This window comes from Patella vulgata, chromosome 2 (genome assembly GCF_932274485.2).
Source record: "Patella vulgata chromosome 2, xgPatVulg1.2, whole genome shotgun sequence".
NCBI lineage: Eukaryota > Metazoa > Mollusca > Gastropoda > Patellidae > Patella > Patella vulgata.
Genome location: NC_065880.2, coordinates 38411283 through 38435020, shown reverse-complemented (window position 1 = coordinate 38435020; position 23738 = coordinate 38411283). Strand labels below are relative to the sequence as shown.

The window sequence follows — 23738 nt, the reverse complement described above, 5'->3', positions numbered from 1 at the left end:
GTTCCCCACTTAACTACAAACCGTGGCCAATGTCGTTGACAAAATGGCCCATTACCCATTACGTTGGCGTTGACATCTTTCGTTTCGGAACTTTACAATTTTAGCAATAGTAATATTCTATAACACATACTTACGGAAGAACAATTACTAAATTATTCGAAGAGTATTCTCCCAACGTTTTCAAGCAAGCAGTCTATTGCTTGTCTAATACACTTATTTTTTTTATTGTTGAACGTCCTCAAAATAAATTAGTGAATGTTTTTCCAAAAATATGTATTATAGTTTATTGCTATATCCAGTTACTAAATCCCTCTAAAGGGTCAGTAAAAAGGTTGGGCTTCTGACTGATGAGTACTGATGGGTGTCGTATACGAGACAGGGTATGTTGTTTTTCTTGTTAGAATCCATGATACGACATTCTACTTAACAATATAAGGCAAACCAGACGACTACTGGTAAAAATATTAAACTGTAAAATTACATTTGAGAGATTTTGTCAACCCATGAAGCGGTCTGTTTTCTTGTTCAGCTGTAAGGTCGGTTCACTAGTCTCGGATTACAAACTGCCAGAGCAGAATGTGTTTACGATTAATACATAGAGATAATGGCGCTGAACTGTGACAGTTTAAATTAATATATCGTAAACCTGGCACCAAAAAATATAAACCACTGGTAGGGCCTGGGAACTAGGTTACCCCTCCCTCAAAACAAGTCTTCCCGCTTAAATTCCATAATGTTTAATAACAGACGTAATTCTACTTCACAAGGCTGTTTATTGTTAGGGACGTCAGATTCGTATTACAGATAACTTGGCACCCTTTTATTTACACCATGATAGTAAATCCCGGAACTTTTTAGATTCTAAGACAATAGCTTTTATACCAACGACTCCACGATGAAAAGTTTTTTGCTAAAAGAAAAGAACGTTCTGTTACAACTTCTGCAAAAGAACCGAGAAATTTTGGAATGCAAGGATGTGAATTCCGAAACAAAGAAAAATGTCTGGGAGAGTATCCATGAAGAATTCCACTCTCATAAAGGTGTTATGAAAAGAGAAGTAAAACAGTTAAGAAAGTTTTGGGAGAACACGAAGTTAAGATATAAGAAGTTATACAGTGGTTCATCTGAAGTTAATACTGATATATTCTGTATGTTACAAGACCCAGATTACAGTTTACCCGATGGTAAGTAATCTTTATTGTATTGTCATTATGTCATGTGTCATGGTTTTGATCCCAGGCGTGTGCGTGACAAGGATCGGAGGTTCGCTCACATAATCTCTATTGTTTTCTCCGGATTCTTTATTTTCTTCGCACTGCTAAATGTGTGAATTGTTAATATAAAGGTAGGAAATGACCCGGTTAGTATCGAGTGAACGCTAATCCCCAATTGTCATTCGCTCTTTAGGCAAGATTTATCGCTTTTTTGATCTGCATGATCCCTATCCATTTCAAATAAAATAAAATTGTTTATAATGAAAAAAAAAACGTCTACAGACGATTTAGTTGCTCTGTACGTGTGTTTTCGTTGTCTGGCAAACTGTCTTTAATTTTATTGGAGGGGCCTTGCTACCATAAAAACTCATTTTGACCCCATAGATGCAAAACATGGTAAGCTTACTCTTCCCAGAAAACTTGATACCACAATGCCCTATAACTCCAAGGAAATGTGATAGGTTTACGTAGCAGACAGAATTGAATTCACCTTACGTTTGGATTTGAAATTTTGAATATGGAACTTCGAAGTTATTTGTCATAAAATGCATATTGTATATGTACGGTATGTGTGTGTGTGTGTGTGGTTTGCTGTGCGCTGTACTATTAGGAGTAGGTACATACTCCGGAGTGGGTAGGGCTTTGGTAGCTAGTCAAACGTAGTATATTCTGGAGACCGGGGAAAGAAATGTAACATATATACCATTCAGACCCCTATTTTTGTACGCCCACATGGAAATGTGGTCGTATGTTGCCGTCGCCCCTGTCCGTACGTACATCCGTCACTTTTTTGAACCTTGTGAACGCTCTTACGGCACAAGTTATCATCAGATCTGTATGTAATTTATATGCATCATTTAAATTAGTGAAACGAAAAATCCTATTGAATTTCAATAACTTTCGATAATTTCTTCTGGAGTTATGACCCTTGTTTCACATTGTTGAACCCTGTGAATGCTCTAACAACAAAAGTTATCATCCAATCTGTATGGAATTTATATGCATCATTTGAATTAGTAAAACGAAGAATCCTATCGAATTTCAGCAATTTCCGTTAATTAAGTCTAGATTTATGGCCCTTGTTTCACTTTGTTATTGTCCTTGTTTCACTTTATTGAACCTTGTGAACGCTTCAAAAACAAAAGTTATTATCCGATTTGCATGAAATTTATATGCATCATTTAGATTTGTAAAAGAAAGAATAGCATTGAATTTCATCAATTCCCGTTAATTTCTTCTAAAGTTATGGCCCTTGGTTCACTTTGCTGCGCCTTGTAAATGCTCTAACGACAATAGTTATCATTCGATCATTTAAATTAGTGACATGAAGACTCCTATTGAATTTCTGCAATTTCCAATAATTACGTTTAGCGAGTTATATAGCCCTTGTTTAACTTTGTTGAACCTTGTGAACACCCGAAGGACGAAACTTGTCATCTGATATATACGAAATTTATATGCATCATTTAAATTAGTGAAACAAAGAATCCTTTTGAATTTAAGCATTTTCAAATAATTACTTGTAGAGTTATGGCCCTTGTTGAACCTTGTGAAATATTAAGTTATCATCCGATCTATATGAAATGTAAATGCATTATTAAATTAGTCAAATCAAGAATCCTATTGAATGTCAGCAATTTCTGTCGATTACTTCTAAATTTATGGCCGTTGTTTTACTTTGTTGAACTCATGAACGTTCAAATGGCAAAAGTTATAATCCAATCTGTATGAAATGTATTTACATTATTTGAATTAGTAAAATGAAATTACTTCCAGAGTTAAGGCCCTTATTTCAGTTTGTAGAACCTTGTGAACCCCCAAACGACGAAAATTATAATCTGATCTGTATGATATTGTCTTGTAAATAAATGCCCCCAATTATCTACAAAAGAATAAATGTGCGACAACCCTTGTGGGCGTATGTTTCGTTGCCCGGCAACCTATCTTTAAACCAGTTCAAAATCGCCGATCCTGTCTTAAAAACCCCGGCGATTTTGAACTGGTTTAAAAATAAGCGTCTGAACGGGATATAAGAGAGGATCGTGTTGCGTTCACACGTACTATAAGCCAAACCAGTTTAAATATTTCTGACCTCTTCGGTCGGAGGTTAGAGTTAACTACGCATGGGTAGCTTCACATTCTTTATTCTGTTCTCGCACGCTTTCGATAACACTGGCGCTGCCTGACCCCGACATTTTCCCCAGAAATGTAACTTACTGCGTACTGCGCATGCTCAAAGCGAGCTAGAGTCGGGGTTTTAAAGCCAATCCGTTCAGACGGCCTAGATGAACCAGTTTAAAATAAAAAGCCTTCTCGAAGACAGGTCGCGAGCTGGTTTATTTGCTTTACATTTGCGTTCAGACGACAAAGTTAAACTGGTTTAACGATCCCCGGTGTATTTTTTAAACCAGTTCAACCTAAGCGTCTGAAGGGGCTAATAGATAATCTCCTGATGACGATCTAATGGGATAGAATTGAAAGTGAACAGTGGGACAGTGCGTAATTAAAACCTATGATCAAAGCACTTGATACTCGAGAATCGGCCTTTTTAAACAAAAAGCGATGAACCCTAGCCCAATGTAAACTAAAAGATCTTTGGTTTTCATTCTGTTATAGGGATATGGCCTGATGCACGCAAATATAGTTTTCACGGGGTGCTAAATCATACTGTCTTCTTTTTATATCCGCCTAAAACAAACTGCAAATATATCTAAATTAGAAACATCGAAAGATTTTGAAAATATACTGTAACTAACAATGCAGCACTGTAATAAAAGACTCAGTCCAACACACCCGCCCGGTATAAGAAGAAGAAGAAACTTTATTGCATAAAACAACCTTACAAGGTTATGTGCATATACAAATAAACATAATAGAAAGATACGTGAAACAAACAAAGGATACATACATTGACATAATTATACCAAGATACACAGCTTTACAAAGACATAAACGAATTGTATATAAAAGCTCCTAAACATTTTAAAATTTCTGTATTTTTATTCATCAACAGTATTTTAAATTGTTGTAAATCATTCAGTTTATAAAAATTTGGTTCATGAATTTGTTATCAAATGAATTTCATCTTCTACCTCCTGACATACATTACACAAACGATCGTTTACGTCTAATTTTAAATATCTCCCTGTTTCGATTTTCAATTTATGTGCGCTTATTCTTAGATTTGTTGGGAATCACGTGGCTAAGTGGGTAAGACGCTAGCTTGCTAGCCTGGAGGTCGGGTGTTCGATCCCTGCATTGGCCGAGAAAGTTCATCTAGATTTTCCGGCGTGGTTCTCCCTTGTCAGTGATGCAGGACGGAGGGTCTGACAAGGAAAGCTGTCTAGTCGTTCGGATGGGACGAAAAACCGAGGTCCCGTGTACACATTGGCGTGCACGTAAAAGATCCCTTGGCAGTTGGAATTCGATATAAGAGTAGGCCGTAGTGCCGCTGTCCGGGCAAAATTTCCCTCATAGCACACTGTATGGCGTATGCCCGTCTTCATTAGCCCAGGTTAGGAGCAGAACAGTAGGACGTTAAACTCCATTTCATTTCATTTCATTTCTTAGATTTGTTAGTGCTTTTCCGTGTTTTCGATTTCTTATCACATCTAAATAATTTTCATAATTTATATCATTTTTTATAATTGCATATGTCCTTAACTTATTTATGGAATTTCCATCAAGGCCTTTATTATTATTTATTTTTTCGGACAGTAAATTATTATAGTACGATTTCAAATCTAGGTTTGATTTTATATATTCACAATTCTTTATAAATGAAAACCAGCTATATCTTCCGTCTGCATGCATATGAATCGTTTTACACCCCAAAACTAGATGATTCCTTAATTATGTAATTATTTTATCTTTTCTAAAGGGATTCTTAGTCACAGTATCTATGCATTATGTAAGAATTGGATAAAAATCTTACCGTTCTTGCTATAATACTATAAAAATAGATAATAAAAAACGTATGATTTCAGTCAAGTCTCGAATTTTATCGTTAAATGGGCGCGGTGTTCTAATCAGAGGCATCCGATGTCCCAGAGAGTTGATTATGGGCTTTTATCTAACATTTGAAGCCAGAAATACGAAATGCAATAGGCAGATTTGGCTCTTACATAATGCATCTTTAAATTAATATATAAACTTCGTTTAGTACGCTGAACACTCAACCTGTGTGCTGTTGACCCCACGTATGACAAGGAGTAGGGTCGCCTATCCAACCTCGTGTGAAAAACAATGTGTATATACGGATGGGTCGTTTCCTAACACAAATGTCGGTATACAATTTCAAGAAACTATCCATCAACCAGTTGTTAAAAATAAGAAATTACAATCGTTTGAGTTGGATGACATCAGAAGTTCATTACGGACGAATTTCAAAAGATAGTAAGCCTTTAATTCATCGAGTATCATCTTGAGATAAATTTAACGATTAACTCATTACAACATGTGGATTGACACAAATCACCACTTCGTAAGCTGATTGTTAACGATCTTTACAAGTTCGTCCACCCTAGAAACCCAACTAGTTGGAACTAATGTTGAAAACCTCTAATCGCCCTTATCACAATGTGGCGATCATTATTTATCCCATGTGAAGCCAGTCGTGACATAAGAAACGCAGCACCGGATATAGGCTGTAACTTTATCTCTTTGTAAGATAAGACCAGACCCAATTAAATATACGGACAAACCCTACGTAATCCAACATTTAAAGATCCAACATGCGCGTCTTCATTGGCCCAGTAGATACAGAACAGTAGGTCGTTAAAGCCCATTTTTATATGCGCACATGGAAATGTCGTCGCCTCCGTCCGCCCACCCGGATGTCCGTCATCCACAATTTCTTGTGAACACTCTACGACTACAATTATTATCTGATCAGTTTGAAATTTACATATATTGTTTACATTGATGAGACGAAGAAGCCTGTTTATTTTCAGCAATTTCCGTTAATTTCTTCTAGAGTTATGGTTTTTATGTAACATTTTGTTGAATCTTGTGAACGCTCTAACGACTAAAGTTAACATCCGATCTGTAAAAAAATTGCATGCATTATTTAAATTAGTAAAACGAAGAATCCTATTGAATTTCAGCAGTTTCCGTATATGGAGGCAGACCACCATTAATTTCCCCATTGACTTCAATGTTAATTCTGGCCTCTTTGCCCACCTCCAACTTTTCCCCAAATTTTCGTTGGGCTGAATGCTTTTCACTACAGACAGAGGAACAAATTGTCATGTCTTTGCACTAAAATTTGTATGAGGTTGACCACCAAAATTTTGAGATACACAAACTTGAAGAAGCATACTAAAAACATGTAACTAGTTGCCGTACATATCGCCGTAGCTAACCTGATAACCCTCTTATCCTTCCGCCTCAAAATCATGAATATTTACCAAAACCTGGCAGAAAATGTTAATTCAAACCCTCTTCGTCCATTCTAGACCAGAAAATCAACACAAATGGGCATGCAAAAGGGGAGAAAAGAGAGAGAGAGAGAATTGCTATAAATAGACGAACTACAATTCGTGGGTACTGAGATGATGAAATTTAATGGTGGTCTGCCTCCTATATAACTTCTAGAGTTATATCCCTTGTTTCACTTTAATGGACCTTGTGTACGCTCTAACTACATCGGATATGTATGAAATTTATATGCTTTATTTAGATCAATTAAACACAGATGTGTTTGAAGTTGAACCCTGTGAACGCTCTATCAATAGCCGTTACCATTCGATCTGCATGAAATTTACATCCATTATTTAGATCAATAAAATGAATAAGCCTATTGAATTTCAACAATGATCTTTAAATACCTCTAGAGTTATGGCCCCTTTTTCAATTTGTTGAAACATGTGAACGTACTAGATACTAAAGTTATCATTCGACCTGTATGGAATTTATATGCATTATTTAGATCCTATTGAATTTAAGCAATTTCCGTTTCTAATTCTAGATTTATGACCCTTATCTCATTTTGTTGAACCCCTTATAAATGTTCTAATGACAAAAGCTATCATCCTATATCTATTAAATGTAAATGCATTATTGATGTTAGTAAAAAGAAGAATCCTATTGAATTTAAGCAATTTCTACATTTATGGCCCTTATTTAACTTTGTTCAACCCTGTGAACATTCGATCTGTATGAAAATAATTGATTTCAGTGTCTTGTAAATGCCCCTATTACCCACAAAAGCACAAAATTTAATATTTAATATGCCATAACACTTGTCGGCTGTCGGAAGATTTAGCTGCCGCGGGCGTATGTTTCATTGCCCTTCTTATTTTATTTCGAGCTACTTGACTTCTGGTGGACCTCTTTTTCGTGTACTGGATTCCCATCTCTTACTTATAAATTACGAGATATGATAATTTTTTCTAAGAATTATTGTCCAAATAATCAATATTTGTGAACTGGAGGACATTTTTAACATCAAAGAACAACGATGATCTTGAAATGTACTGAGCGATTCAGATTTGGCCATCTACGACTCCAGTCTACTGTAAATTAATTAACACCCTTAGAGACGGCCAGATTGGTTACGTAGACAAAATAAAATAAAAAAAAGGTTAGACGGAGAACGTTTATAAATAGGGCAACAAGAAAAACCGGCCATAGTCGTATGTTATCAACAATGTTCAACCAGTATCTCTGTTATCATAACAATGTCACTTCTTCCTAAATAAACCGTACATCAACAGACTACGAATTCAAGATTGGTCGCAAAATACGTTTTCTAAATCTGCCCTTTTGGAAATTTTATACCCATCAACCCCGAATCTAGAGCAGACTCAACATATGACTCAACACATGACATTCGATTGTTTGTACATAAACACCATCACTATAGATTTAAACATCGGTTGCCAGGCAACGAAACACGTGGCCAACAAGTTTATAAATGTTGTCGCTTCCTTATTGTTTTGTTGGTAACGGGACCATTCACCAGACAATAAAAATTGATTATGCGGACAGTAACTCATTAACCAATAATAGGAAATAATAATATTTGATATAGAAATCTTCCTGGCACTAACATAAACAGGTGCCGATAACCAGGTGAATACTGTTGCTGTTCAAGTAAACGGATCTCACGCTGGGGAACACCAAATTTCCACAAAAGGTAATCAAATTCGCACACCTTTAATGTTAAGCAAACCTGCCCAGATGGCCAAGTTAAGCCAGCTTATCTGATTAGGAAAAGGGCCTTCTCAAGGACCGGTAGCGTGCTGTTTTTATACGCCACATTGAAATGTGGTCGTATATTGTCGTCGCCCCCGTCCGTCCGTCCGGCGTCCACAATTGCTTGTGGACACGCTAGGGGCTAAAGTTAATATCCGATTGACTTTAAATTTATACACAGTGTTTAAGGACACGAGACGAAAAAGGCAAGAAGCCTATTGATTTTCACCAATATCCGATAATTATTCCCAGAGTTATGGCATTTGACCACTTTAAGAAATCTTGTGGATGCCCTAGACGCTAATGTTAATATCTGAGTAACTTTAAATTTATACACAGTGTTTAAGGTCATCAGACGAAGAAACCTATTGATTTTCAGCGATTTCCGATAATTACTTTCAAAAATCTTGTGGATGCTTTAGAGACCATAGTTATCATCTGATTGATTTTATATGTATACACCATGTTTACGCCTATATGTACTCTTAAAAAAAAGTAGGTTATATTCAGATGCAAATACCTATGCAGGTTGTGATATGATAAATAGTCATGGACACTTGACATGCGTTGAGAGTATGTTCACAGATGAAGAACTTATCGCCCCAACAGAACCACTGAACTGCACACGCGACGCAATAGCGCCATACACGTTGGAGGGGTTCATTGTCAAATTTGACACTTCAAGGAAGGGTTGATGAAAACTGCCGCGTCCTGGTTTATATATACATGTTTGCTTTCCTATGGGTTCTTGCATAAGATTTACTGTTTAATGTATCTTTGCTTTAGTGTGTTACGTTTAATTGGATCGGGAGACTCATTATTAAGACAAAAATCAAAAACGTCTATTTTCACTTTTGACAGTTTATCTCTTTGCGAGTGAAATGGGTCGTCAGATAAGCTGTTTGTGTTCATGTGTAGGCAATTGGCCTGTTATTAACATACACGGGTTACCTCTAATAAAAACAGCATTGTTTCTGAATATCCCCTACTTTTTTTAAATAGTATATAATCGTTTCGATTGTCTTTAGGTTGATACACAGAGTTTAAGGTCTTGAGACGAACAAGCAAAGGTGTATTGATTTTCAATGATTTTTGATAACTTGAACAGCTAAATCCATGATATTAAATGTTTTGTATACTAAACGTTAGCATGGGCCAAACAAATTCTAGTGATTTAGGGTATTATAAATGTTTCATTAACGACAAAAGTAAAAATATGTTTCGTTGCTTGGCAACCTTTCTTTGAAATCAAGATACAACTACAATTTTGAAGAGTTGGAAATAATTCCAAATTATGAATAAGTTTATATATATATAGAAGCAGAATCAATCAGACTTTGGTAGGATTAAATTATTGAGGAAATCATACCAACGTCCGCGTCGACCCACAATCTTCATAACTCCTCGTCAGTCTGCTCTATCTGAGCCCAGGTTGTCAACATAATTTGTTTCTGGTCGAGGTTGTATTAAACACATGGCTGTAGAAATTCCTAGCCTATCTATGTTCGTATCACATTTCAATCTTATAGAGATTTTACTTCCAATTCATTCTTTTTGTATATAGAAAGGGCACAGAAATATTTCAGTTTCATGTGAATACACTGATTGTGTTTGTGGTTTAATCGTGGATTTTTCAGTTATTTTTCCGAATACGTAATCCTTTTTGGTGGAGTGAAAATGGAAGAATCAGGGGGCTGTTTCACGAAATTTTAACTATGACAAAATCCAATTTTAGTAATTTGATTGGATAATATTAGATATATTTTAGTGCTTAGCCAATCGAAATTGAAGTATCTACTATAAAACTTTGGATTTTATCTTTAGTTAAAATTTCGAAAAACAGGGCCCAGAAAGTCAGTCTATCTTTATGCTTACAGCCAGGATTTGGTCAACTAAACTGCTACTTATGTGTGTAGATAATTGTTTTTGACACAACCAATAAACCTATATTCAAATATAAAAACCAATGCATATATAACGACTGTGTGTTGGGTCTATGTGCACATTAAATAAAACGACTACGGTGTACTTGGGTAAAGCCTATACGGACTGTACTGCATGTATTATTATTATTCAATTACCTTTACTTCAAGAAAGATTTTGTGTGAAAATCAGTGGTTATATTTTGAATAATTATTCATTGTGTAAAAGCTTATGTAGCAGAGAGATAGAGTAAGTCACTTCAAATTATGGATAATGTTTTAACTAGGTTATTTCCTCAACATAGTACGAGATTTTTCAGTGTGGAGTCCACTTGTCAAGGAATAGCACCTACCAGTCGTTCGGATGGAACGAAGAATTCGTGGCTCGTTTCTCTTGGTTATTTCTCCAACATAGCCCTTCGTCTATTCATAACTTTTATAAAGGTTGTGTGTGAAAATAAGAGGCTAATTATTAATTTGAATGGTATTTTTGTGCTACAAGTCATGCTTCAGTTAACAGATCTAGCGCTCATGGAGGAGGAACGTGGCTCGAATTTATGGATAAACTTTAATGAATTTGTTTCTTACCTCAAATTTAATCGTTCAGTAAATGACAGACTTACAATATTAAGGAAATTCAATATCAAAAGGGAATTAGAATCCCATGGTGGATATATCAAATCAGTCGATGATAAAGAATTGGTCAGCACATTGGCTGTTTTAAAGTACATTTTTCGCCATTCAGACGATTTTGAAAACTGTTTTGAGATAGCTAACAACATTAACAAAGATTTCTTTTCATCAAACCCCATTACAAATTCCTCAAGTAGGACACTGTCTGGCGTTAAAATAGAGCCCCCTTATGGTAAGGAATATTGAATATTTTTCCCAAAAATTTGAACTCATTTAAATTATCACGGATTCTTTGATTTTTATAACAGTATCTTAAATATCGTTAATCAGAAAATACGTAAACGTAAAGCCCGGCTACAAGTCTTAAGTATTCTGATGAACTTCGTGGATTTTTAAAAATTTAAAAAGTCGTTGATCTCGATCACGTATTTTTACCCGTGGTGCTAGCTCCAGGCAGGGGTATAATCGCCACTCGCGTTCCCTTTCATCTCGTCTCTTCTCTTAAGCCGTTCATGGCCACAACTTGACGAAGCCCACAGGGAACCATGGGCTTTTACTAGACGGAATCGAACCTGTTCGGTGAATTTTTCCACGCTAAACTGTATCCGATTGATTACAATTTAAAACATAATTCAGAAGCAAAAACAATCGGATTGAAACAAGAAGCTCCTCAAAGGAGTATAGGTGGTATTGCAGAATGTTGAGAAATTGTTATTTTGTCAGGACGGGACGGGATGGCAACATAATACAGGACGGGATGGCAACATTTTTGGATTAATATTCCTGTTGAGAATCAGCCTTCACAATATTTTAGTTTGCTGACAATCAGCAGCTTTATCGTAATAAACCGGACTTACCGTATAGTCTTTAGTTTCCATCAGCAATATCATATCTGTAATTAGCTTAATATACCCTTGTATTTTTCAGATACTAAGGACGACGAGAAGCAAGATGACAATAAAGCACACCTTCCAGAAAATGTCAGCGAAGGTAAATCAGAAGAGCCAGAAGACAATGACCAAGATGACCCCAATGACATCATCTATATATCGATTAATGAAGAAGAGGATAATTCAGAAAAACTCGACATAGAAATGGTCAAGGATGAGAAACCTCCGGTCACGGATGAAAACAATGATCTCGAGACCGAAAAGAGAAGCCCGAAACTAAAAACTGAAACAGAAAGCTCGGCTATAAAATCACAACTCAAGCTTAAAATAACTTTACCCAAACCAGCAGATAATAACAATAACACACAGAGCGGCAGTCCAAGAAATACAGACCTTAAAGAAGAAAGTCACATAGATAAACCCCAACTTAAACTCAGACTTTCGCGCAAGAGAAAGGGAACACCGGCCAAATTTGTTGACTCAAAAAAGACTACCGATGAAGAATCTTTGAATAGTTTAGCAGAATTGTGTAATAAAGTACCATCGGAAAATGATATTCACCTGTTTGATATAGTATCCCAAACCGTTACTAACGATCTTATGAAAGGCAAACCACCAGTTCCAGATAATGAAACACCTCAAAATATGCAAATACCAAATGATCTAACTAGCATGAATCAGAAATATTCAATCCCAGTATCTTCAAATGATCATGGAATACCTTCGACTAGGATACCGGACAGTCGACGGTTTACATCACAGCTGTTTAATGTGGAGGATGCAGTTAGATATCAGATACCACCACCGTATCAAAATCAACACCTTAAAGGTAGAAATCGACCAAGTGTCCCAAAGGCCAACGAGCCAGAAACATTTAAGGAATTTCGACGATTTCCCGAGGACCCACGTGGATTACGTAGTTTCAGTACGTTACATTATCTAGGTAACAATCATCCACCACCACCTTCTGCTTATCTTGACCATTTTCATCATCCGCGTTTGCCATCAGCCCCGTTCCAAAGTTCTGCTGGTAGATTGTCTGTTCACAAGGATGTAACCAGTCAACGATTTCCACGGAACATAAAATCAAACGGTAGCTCTGATCCACCTCTCACAGAACAAGATTTTTTGAAGTTACAGATGGAGCAAGAAAAGGCGTATCATGCAGCAAAATTGTCACTGATAAGAACTGATCTGGACTTGTTTGAATCCGAGCATCAGGCTAAGATGCATCTCCTAGCTTCACAGTGTAGTGTTGTTGAACTTCAGAGACAGTATTGGACCAAAGTTAACAATCAGTTAAATGGTGTTGCCACCAATCAGCATTAATATTCATATTTAAACAGCATTATTGATTTGTATAGCGCTTCATTGCAAAGGTGTCTCGTTTAAACTCTGTTCCATATTGTACGATATGTTTGACATAGATCAGCATTAAACAGGGTTATTGATTTGTATAGCGCTTCATTGCAAAAGTGTCTCGTTTAAACTTTGTTCCATATTGTACGATATGTTTGAAATATTGTATTATATTCTTGATGAACTGATGAATCACACGTTTCTTTGGTATGGTATATTTTTTAAATTATTTATAGCGATCAGCGTTCCATTCTGGGTAACATGCTTAGGGGATTGAAATTAACTTTTCTGTGGAGAGTTACACATTTGTTGCAGCAGGAACGGTTCCGAGAACGGTTATTGCATAGCAATGTAAACGGTGCAAATTTCTTGTATTTTAGCGCGGCCATGTGTAAACACATCCTATGATAGAGTAACTGTGACTTTGTATCATGGGCCCGTGTAAAGGGAAGCAACTCTTAGAATCTTATTAGGACACTTTACAGCCCCTATCCCCCCGCTGTAAACTCATCTGTATTACCCAAAACTGCTATGAAATTGCAAATTTGATCCCTTTTCTCCAATTCTAGACCAAAAAGTCACCCCAAAAATGCAGGAAGAGGGGAGAAAAAAAATTAAGGGAAAAATTGTCTATTGATAACTCTCACTACATTCCATAATAATTTGACCATATGTCACCATAGATTTGCCTATTTACTTGATACTACATATAAATGAAATGAAATGGGGTTTAACGTCCTACTGTTCTGCTCCAATACTGGGCTAATGAAGACTGGCATACGCCATACAGTGTGCTATGAGGGAAATTTTGCCCGGGCAGCGGCACTATCGCCTACTCTTATATCGAATTCCAACTGCCATCGGATCTTTTACGTACATTCCAATATATACACGGGACCTCGGTTTTTCGTCTTATCCGAAGGACTAGACAGCTGTCCTTGTCAGGCCCTCCATTCTGCACCACTGACAAGGGGAAACCACGTCGGAAAATCCTGATGAACTTTCTGGGCCAATGCAGGTATCGAACACCCGACCTCCAGGCTAGCGAGCCAGCATCTTAACCATATACTACATGTAGCACCATGAGGCAATGGTTTGTTCCATTTCTCCGAGTCTAACCGGGTATCGTGTCACACCACTGCTTTTGTATCGTGTATTAAGTAGGGTACATTTACGCGTTCTTTCCAATAAACATGATCACTACGCATTCCTGTTATGTTTTTAAAACTTTTTGTTATTCCTATTTTGACCGTGGAAAATTGGGGGGGGGGGGTAAACATGTAACTATTCGCCGTAGTTATTACCGTACACAGTCCAACAATCTGCCAGTAAAGGTAAATTCAGACAGCATTTCTCTACTTTAGACACAAACCGAAAGTAAAATCAAATGGTGTGGGGGGGGGGGGGTGTAAACACGTAACTATCCATCGTAGATATTACCGTACACAGTCCAACAATCTGCCAGGGAAGGTAAATTCAGACAACCCTTTCAGCATTTTGATCTTAGAATTGAAGAAAATGGATTGACTCTATACGTTTTATCAGGTCATGATTTTGTGGGAGAAGAATAAAAGTGAGAAGCTTAAAGTCTCTGAACGTCATATGAGGGATTGCTAACCCCTTGTAAACTACAATTACGTGCAATATTGTGATATCAGTCCAAAAAGATGCCATTTCGTTCAGTATTTACACAGATTTGTGAAGATATTTACAGCGCTATTCACGAGTTTCGCTTAATCTTTTGATTATCCGACTGAATGTGAGCCGGGAAATTATCTACCGTTGATATTTTGTTGGTGCGGATTAAGTCGTGGGGAAATTTGATATTTTCCGAAAAGTGCAATCGGCGCACAGACTTTAAATGAGATGTATGGTGGACAATGGTGTGTTTTTGACTCCCAGTTTGTATGTCCATCGCAAAATTTCCATGGTGAACACAAGATGTGGAAGAGAACAGGCCATATGTTACTCTCTGTTTGGTAGAAAACCTTAAACCAAACGTAAGATTAATTCAATCGTGTTCATTTCACTCAAAGCAATCTATTGCAGACACACCTAGACTATTTAGGGTTAACATAATGGTGGTAACAGATCCCACTATCACCGCACCGACATATCTCCCAAGAGTGTGAGGGGTATGGTACCATCCTCCAAGAAGATTTTGAAAGAAAAATTGGGGCGTCAATGATAATTTGTTTCTCATATCTGCCCCCCCCCCCCCACACACACACACAACAATCCCTAACCAACAAAAACAAGTGTATTTTTATACTGGCATTTAAGAGAGTGTTGTGTTGTGTTGGTGGGGTGGAGTGGGGGCACCTATATTCGCTAGTAGATATGGATGATTTGATCATAGAAGAAAGGTTACACGTTAGTCACAACCTAAATATTTATGGATAAAACTTTATTTTTGATTAAAAGTACACATAACACACACCAATGACACAGCAAACTGTCCCAATGGGATTGGCATAGCAACCGAAAAATAAATTACAAAGCGAATATAATTTATTTCAAATTTGATAAATACTTTGGAGATCTAAATCTTTTCTACAGCCTAACAGTTTTTTAAAATTTATTTTAATAATCCTACTACAAAATGCTTCCATAATAGAACAAAAAAAGCCGTTTACCCGAAAACTTGTTATCAAAGCTTTTGTAACTTTATGATTAATTTTTCACAAAAGATATATTTTTTCCGAATAACTTATAAGGAAATATCATAGCAAACGCATAACTAAAGGTCTACTTATCTGAAAATATACATGGTACAATGTTTATGTACAGAGATGGAAGAAGGAAATGAAAGTAACGGTCAACAAAACATAATCTACGCATGGATAATAGAGAATAACTAAGTATACTAGTAAATAACAAACAAGGTTCTCTAGAAAACATAATATGTGCATAGGTTAAACTACCATTCCATGTAGCGCAGATCTCACCACTCACCCCTATGTATAAGAGGGTGTAATAGGCACGACTATACAATTACATAGAGCGGGGAGAATATATTTTTTCTAAGTTGTATTTTCTACAGACATTAACTTCATATTCATAAGGCACAATTGGTTACCATAGTGATGAAGGCAGAATTTGAATGAGCTCCTCACTATTGCTAGAATATATATATATACATAATAAGACATACAAAAATATTAGTCATTTTGTTAATTAATTATACAATAGTAAAACATAAAAAGATTCAAACATAACCACTTCTAGTATTCGTTTTCTAATTTTGTAAAATTTTGGTGGTCTTACTCCTGTTTTTATTTGGATTTCTTGCAACCTTATTTCGTGTTGTCTTCGGAAGAATAGGATTTCACTTAAGCTAACACCTTCCTTGATTAACTAAAAACCTAAACAACTCTCTTACGTCGCTTTCAATATCTTTCATATTTACATATTTACATTGCTTCTGTTAGTAAAAGATTCTATATTAAAGAGATCATACGTTAACAAATCGTAAATGCTTAGATCTCATTAATACAATATAATAATGGTACTTCTAATTACACTCTTGACGGATAGCCTCTTGGCCTATAGTGTGGCCGGATGTTTTCCGCCAAAGAAACTAAGGGGTGGGGGGGGGGGGGTACTCATAAAACATGTCATGCAATTCGGGTTACACGTTGGCGACTAGTGTCATTGACTTCATGCAAATATTAAATAGTTTTAAAATATCTATCATATTAACAATGTAATAAATAATCTGAAAACAATAACTTTATAATTCTTCTTCCATCTTAAAAATCTGTACCGGCATTAGTATCACCCTGTTGAACAGTTTGTGGCACGGCCTTAGATATAACCTTTATTCCTCTAGGTTGACTTTGGTCAGAACTTCCATTCTGTGTTGCTAGAATTGTAAAATTATCAAAAATCAAAATACGATATAGTATAGGTTTTCTAGGGTGTGTGTTAATTTCCATGATATATATCAGTGTGACGTTACATGCTAATCGGTATATAAATTGGAGTTACTTCTCTTACACACCAGCAAATCTACTAAGATTTTGATCTGGGATCAGCTATCGCTATAGCATTGATTCTAACGACGTTAATTAATTGTTACCACAACCGGTACTGCATTTCCCTTGTCCCAACTCTTATCTTACTGGTTAACTAAACATTATTGTTCAAATTGTAATATGATAGTTAAATAGGTGGTAGTCAAACACGCTTTTAGCACCAGGAACTTGGCCCCAGTCGCTACTCATCAATTTGTTCTTATTGTTGGTGTTGTTCGTCTTCCTCTTGGGGAAGACGCTCTTCGAAAAAAAGTTAAAGGCTTCGTCAATTGAAGTATAATCGACATGAAACTTGCAATGCTTGTTTCTTTAGACAAGTGCTCACCGATCGACCGACGACAAAATTCCAAGATGGTTACGATGACGTCAAACTTAGTGCCTTGTTCAAGGTAAGCTGGTAATAGTTTATATTTATAATTGCAGGAAATAAGCCAAAATGAAATGGGGTTTAACGGCCTACTGTTCTACTCCTACTGGGCTTGTGAAGACGGACAAACGCCATGCAGTGTGCTATGAGGGAAATTTTGCCCGGATAGCGATACTACGTCCTACTCTTATATCGAATTCCAACTGTCAAGGGTTTTTTTACGTGCATGTCATGTGTATATGGGACCTCGGCTTTCGTCCCAACCGAGCTACAAAACGTTGTTTGCTGTCAGGCCCTCCGCCCTGCGCCACTGACAATATGGCACCACGCCGGAAAATTCGGCAGATACCGATATCGAAGACGGGAACTCCTGGTTATAGCAAGCCAACGTCTTACTCACCAAGCTCCCACAAATAACCAAAGGAATGGATTAACACTAAACAAATACATACGTGTTGGTATTTCGGGTGTATCATCACCTACAGCTTTCTGTAATGATCTAAATACTCTAGATGGTATATGTCCACCTTTATATCTTACATCAACCATTTCTTCATTAGACAAAGTATCAGGTAAACCATCATCTTCTTCATCTACATTAGCTCGTCTCTGTGCTGGGGCTACAAAAATATACATTTATTTGTTTAGTAATGTAGCCTACTAGTATCCACAGATCAGTTCACGGCTTCGTGCCTTCTATAAATCGAATAAGTTCTGACTACTAAATAATTACTAAAATAAACAAACAAATCTAGAAACGATTATTATCAGAAAGAATATTTAGAGCATTATGAAACGAATATTAATACTGTAGCCTTCTCAAGTCACATCTTTAGCTTTGTAGATAATGCCAACCGATTGAATAACAAAATCCAGCAAGACGAAACTGTACAGAGACATAGAAGTCTTTCGTAAGAGATGAACATTTTTTAAAACGGTGAAATTGATGGGTTTATAATTATGAATAAATACTTTTAGTGGATAGACTAATGCCCGGATTTCACGTGGTCTACGATCGAAATTCGTGGCGATTCGGCAAGGAAGATCGCAGCAAACCTGGAGAGGTTACGAATCAGTTACAAAACATCATTTATGTCTGAGAAATGGGCTATGTTTATAATTCTAAATGTCCTTTTCTTTGTAAGGTATCTTAAAATTGTATGAGGTGCTATTACTTACTTTCAACGTCTGTATCCAGTGCAGCCCAATTTTGTAAAACTCTGAATGAGGGTGATGGGATGAACTTCCCTTTATATCTTATAGATGTTTCATCATAATTACCTATCTGTTGGTCTAATTAAAAAAAGTAAAAAAAGTGTGTATTTGTAAACTTCATTACAGAGTGATAGTAAGGGGTCAAAACTAAAGTGGGCTAACTCACATTGACAACTATTCGAGAAAATTGACATCAAAGTTTATCGATGATTAAAAATTCTGCAATTCATCAAGGTCAGTGATTATGCCATGCCGAGTATATTATTTAGTTCATATTTTAATTTTTGCCTGAGATTTGTGGGTTAGCCCACTTTGGTTCTGACCCCTTCAATCCCTTATCTATGTTCATCTTTTACCAGTGGATAGTTGATTGTTGAATTGACTATGTTAACTTCATAAGAGAAGTATTGCAAGCTATATACATAGATTTCCGTTTACCAAAACCGTAGATAATCAAAATACCAAGCAGATTAATATCATTTGATGAACGTTTCGGTAAAAAAGCGGGGCGTTATTCATCAAAATACTTTAATGATACTGCTTTTTGATAGGTAACCCTGAAAGAAAACTTAAGATGGTTTAGCCTAACATGTCATAAATAAAGAGCAAGGATGTTGTCTTGCCTTTGAATAAATATCAAGAAGATTCGAGAATACTCGGTTGTAACTATTCTTGTTATATGTTAAATTATGGGTAATGAATTAAGCTAAAACGTCCCCCCACCTATTTCCTGGATATGTTTTCAGCTGTTTTACTCATATTCAATAGTATGTCATATTATAAAAGTCCGAGCAGAACAGTAGTACGTTAAACCACCATTGCATTTCATATTATAAAATGGATTGCGTTTAGATGCCATGTGGTGTTTTATATATTTCTGCCAGTTTATCGATTTACTTATGGAAAGTAACCAGAAGTAAAGATGCAAAAGGAAATTATTTACCATTATCTTGTTGATCTTGTGGTGGTGGTGAATCAGTTGTTTTCATGTGTTGTACTCTACCAAATGCTTTAGACGGTATATCTGCTTTACCATGAAGTCCCGAAAATCTCATTTCATCATCCTCCGAATTATGACGCAACAGGGGATTCCTCTGTTTTTTCGATTTAGGTTTGTCAACAATTGGTTCTAAAAAATAACACAAAGAGGGCTTTAATTATTGATCAATAAACAAAAAATTCGTATTGTATATTAATAAGGTAACCTGTTAGTATATCCTGTCTCATGATATCAATAATACTGTTAGTTAATTAGTGAATTTCAGAAACTGAAACTACTTGCTAGAATGCAACAAGCAAGCTAATGTTTCTATATATACCTATTGGACCTTTCGTTAGAGTCAGTAACCGTCAGATTTATGAGCGTCAGATTGGACAAAGGTAATATAAGCCTTGGAATAAAGAGTGCCGAGTTACCGACATGTGTCCAAAAGACACATACCTGCTGGATTTTCCGGTGTGTCTGTCATCCATTGCAAAACTTTAAAGGACATAGATTGTTTTCCTTTAGGACCTGTAGGGTTTACATGTATATGACTCTCATCTATTTCAGAACGAGGTTCATTCTTACTTGCTTCGCGTTCTTGGACCATTCGTAAAGTTTCTGACTGATTTTTGTAAGTTGAGCTAAAATATATAAAATATATAAAGAATTAATACAATATTGATCATATTACTACAGGTACAGAGAGAATTTATAAATACTAGTAGACAGGGTTTTTTTTCTATTTCAGTGATCCATATATTAGCTATAAATTACAGCTCTTTAATGAAATATTTATTTAGTCTGGTTTCGTAAAGCTGATAAAACTCTTTGATTTAGGTTAAAATTAAATGTTGACTTGATTTCGACTGACGGGGCAAATTATGCACTGTTAAATAAAATGATTGGCTTATAGAGTCTAGTTCTATTAGTAAGAGCTGGAGAACCGCCCCAAAACGATATTTGGTTTAAACTGTTAACTGTTAAACACGCGATCAGTTGTATCCCAACATTGGCTTGAAAGAAAACTAATAAATCGACAATTTCGTATTTTACCCAAATCAACGATGGGTTGTCTTATTAGGGCTGATTCTAGTTTAACTTGGTGAGGGCGGGGTAGGGAACACACGCACTCTAAATAGCCTCATTAATCAGCCTTTCGTAATATGGTCCTTGTTGATCAGATAGTTTTTAAGTGCCTCTAATGCCCCTACTGAAAGAAAATAAGATCTGGAATGGAATGTCTTATGGATTACTAACTGCTTTTCAGTAAAAACTTACCCAGATCCTGGAGGTCCTCCTGGCATTACGTTAGTTTTAGCTACGCCTGGTTTAGGAGCTGTACCTGGTGGTCCAGCTGGAGTAGGTACAGGCTGTTTCTTAGCTTTAGGAGCCACTGCTGGAGACTGTCTCCTGTAATCCGATAATAAATCACTCATCTTTAACATAGGAAAATTATATTCCGCACAATTAATTAATATCATGCAAGATATACCAAATATTTTCTACATTAAGTCTGTCAGGTTGAGATAGTACAACTGAACCCATGGACGCGTGCACGTGTTTAGAGACTGTTCAGTGAAACGGGGTCATTGCATAGGTTTGTTGAATAAGCTCTTGCATAATAGTGTGTATACACAATGCTTTATTCAATATAATCTATGACGTCCACTCCACATACAAGTGTTGTATATTTATCATCGTGAAAGTATTGCAAAGGTCTAAATATCTATTCAAACCAGGTTAGACCAATACATGTATTTTTAACTAAATATTCAAGTCTAAACAAGAATGCCGCGGTGGTTCAGTAGGTGAGGGGTTCGATCCGGGTGTTGGCTTGATTCCCCCCTGTAAGTTGTACACGGTGTGCACGTAAAAGAACCCTTTGCGGTTGGAATTCGAAATAAGAATAGACCGTACCGCAGTGTACGCCCGTTTAAATCTGCCCTGATGGAGTAGAAAAGTAGAAAGTTAAAGCCTATTTCATTTCATTTCACACAAATCTATTAAATGCTGTGATAGAGAAACATTCGACCTAACCAATAGCAACTACCAGAAAATGTTTTACTTGTACATATATTTTAGTTATCTTTTCCTTTGCGTACATGAAAGGGGTTTAAACGATAATCAACTTCGTTCGGTAATAATAAGGAAAAAGGATATATAGAGGGAACTAAATGCAATTAACCTATGTTAAAGTATCCACAAGGAGTACTATTTACTTTCACAGATATTAAGGTACCTGGTTCAGTTTCCCTAGTAACTCTAAATAATAATGGACACCCTTCTTTCCGGCTCCAAATGTTCATGATAGCGATTAAAATAATAGTAATAAAGTGATATTAATACTTACGATGTTCTTTGTTTGAGTTCTTCCAAGTCAATTCCATACGAAAACGGTTTTTTACCCGGTTTATTCATGGCACTTATTAAACCGTCAGGTACTTTATTACCATCTTGTTGATTGGAGTTCGAATTAGATGTTCTTTTCTATATAAATAAATACCATATTAACATATCTATATTCAATTATTTGCTTGGCGTTGTATATAACATGACATTAGCTGGATCAAGCCCGCGAATAAAAGAAGAACGAAACGTTCCTGATTTAGTTAATGTTAATTAACTTAATTATATCATAGAATCGTTATCGAATATCTTTACACTATTAAAAATTAACTTTTAAAAATATAATACAATTTCTCTATTACAAATGATTGATCAAACGTGCAGCTTTATTAGCATTCTCAGCATGCCTTACGCCTAATTATACAAAATAATTGTCATTACGTATAATAAAAGAGTTTATCAACATGCTATAAATACTTACTAATAACCACACGCTTTAGAATTCGTGCACGTATCAATATATTATTTACTAAATAAACACATACGTTCGTTAATTAAGTATAATTAGATCTAATCAATTTCAGTCAGGTCCATCGGAACCGGGGACGAGGTGCGAGGTGCTGGTGGTGCTTCAAATATGTAACAGTTTTAAAACATTTCCCCTATCCAACATGAATTTCGTTTAGACTTTTCATTAACTTTACAAACCAAAAAAAATAAGTTACCTCTCTGAATCTCCATTACTACCTGGTATAAGAGTTTCTCTTCGGTGTTTAGAACCAACATTTTAGAAAGAAAATTACAAAATACCACAAGTTTAAAAAGCAAATTCGGTCTTATTTCACTCATTGATGTATGTATTTTAGCACGATAAACATCCCTAGACTGTTTTACCTACGTAATTATTTACATGGTAAATACGAAAGTAAATACACACTTAGAATATAAAATAGACAGTTTGTTTTGGGTTTGTTTTTTTTTTCAATACTTCGCTGTTAGGCCAATTTTGTAAATCGAGAAAAACACAGTATTCCTGAGACCGATTCGAAAATATCGCACTTTGAATCCAATTCGAATTCGTAATTCCAACACAAACAAAGCCAGTAAATAAATTAAATTAAATAAATAAACAAGTTTTAGTAATTATAGCGCCTACCTGATAATAATATCCACCAAGAAAAATTGGTATTTTACCTACAACCATCGCGACCCTGCCTCAAGTACTATATATAATTTAAAGAAATGAATCTGTAGTAAACTGTACCGAATGACACCAATTTGTCTTATTTGATCTTTGACGCTAAGAATGTGGATCGGAAAAAGAAAATTGTTATTATTATTATTTTGTCTTGACAGTCATGCCCTTCGGCATTTCAATACACCGGTAATGTTTTCAGTGCCCTGGGTGATACTATCTATCATTAGTTTACGCAAACTGACTATCTCATTAACAAAATCTCTCTGACACCTTAGATGGACATGCAGTTATTTAGTTTCATTGTTCGTCAGAAACTATATAAACACTTTCTTTTGCCATTGTTAGTAAAGAACTTCGGATGATTCACACTTTTAA

The 23738-nt window shown here is 36.0% G+C and overlaps 2 protein-coding genes across 5 annotated transcripts in view; one reads left to right on the top strand and one right to left on the bottom strand.

The window, feature by feature from the left end:
* Nucleotides 1-623: 623 nt before the first annotated feature.
* LOC126809628 (uncharacterized) lies at nt 624-13313 on the top strand. Its single transcript, XM_050534296.2, has 2 exons — nt 624-1184; nt 11894-13313. Exons 1-2 carry the CDS (start codon nt 896-898, stop codon nt 13183-13185), a joined length of 1581 nt encoding a protein of 526 aa, XP_050390253.1. The 5' UTR covers nt 624-895; the 3' UTR covers nt 13186-13313.
* A 2292-nt stretch (nt 13314-15605) lies between these two features.
* The window catches only part of LOC126809629 (uncharacterized), a 30605-nt gene continuing 22472 nt past the window's right edge, over nt 15606-23738 (bottom strand). For 3 of the 4 annotated variants that reach the window (XM_050534297.2, XM_050534300.1, XM_050534299.2), the window contains exons 4-10: nt 22170-22306; nt 21098-21229; nt 20276-20460; nt 19778-19963; nt 18799-18912; nt 18072-18239; nt 15606-17080 (exon numbers count right to left, since the gene is read on the bottom strand). In XM_050534297.2, the coding sequence (XP_050390254.1) occupies nt 16968-17080; nt 18072-18239; nt 18799-18912; nt 19778-19963; nt 20276-20460; nt 21098-21229; nt 22170-22306 (1035 nt within the window). In that variant the 3' untranslated portion in view covers nt 15606-16967. The remainder of the gene's footprint in view (nt 17081-18071; nt 18240-18798; nt 18913-19777; nt 19964-20275; nt 20461-21097; nt 21230-22169; nt 22307-23738) is intronic. The other variant, XM_050534298.1, reaches the window with a different exon arrangement.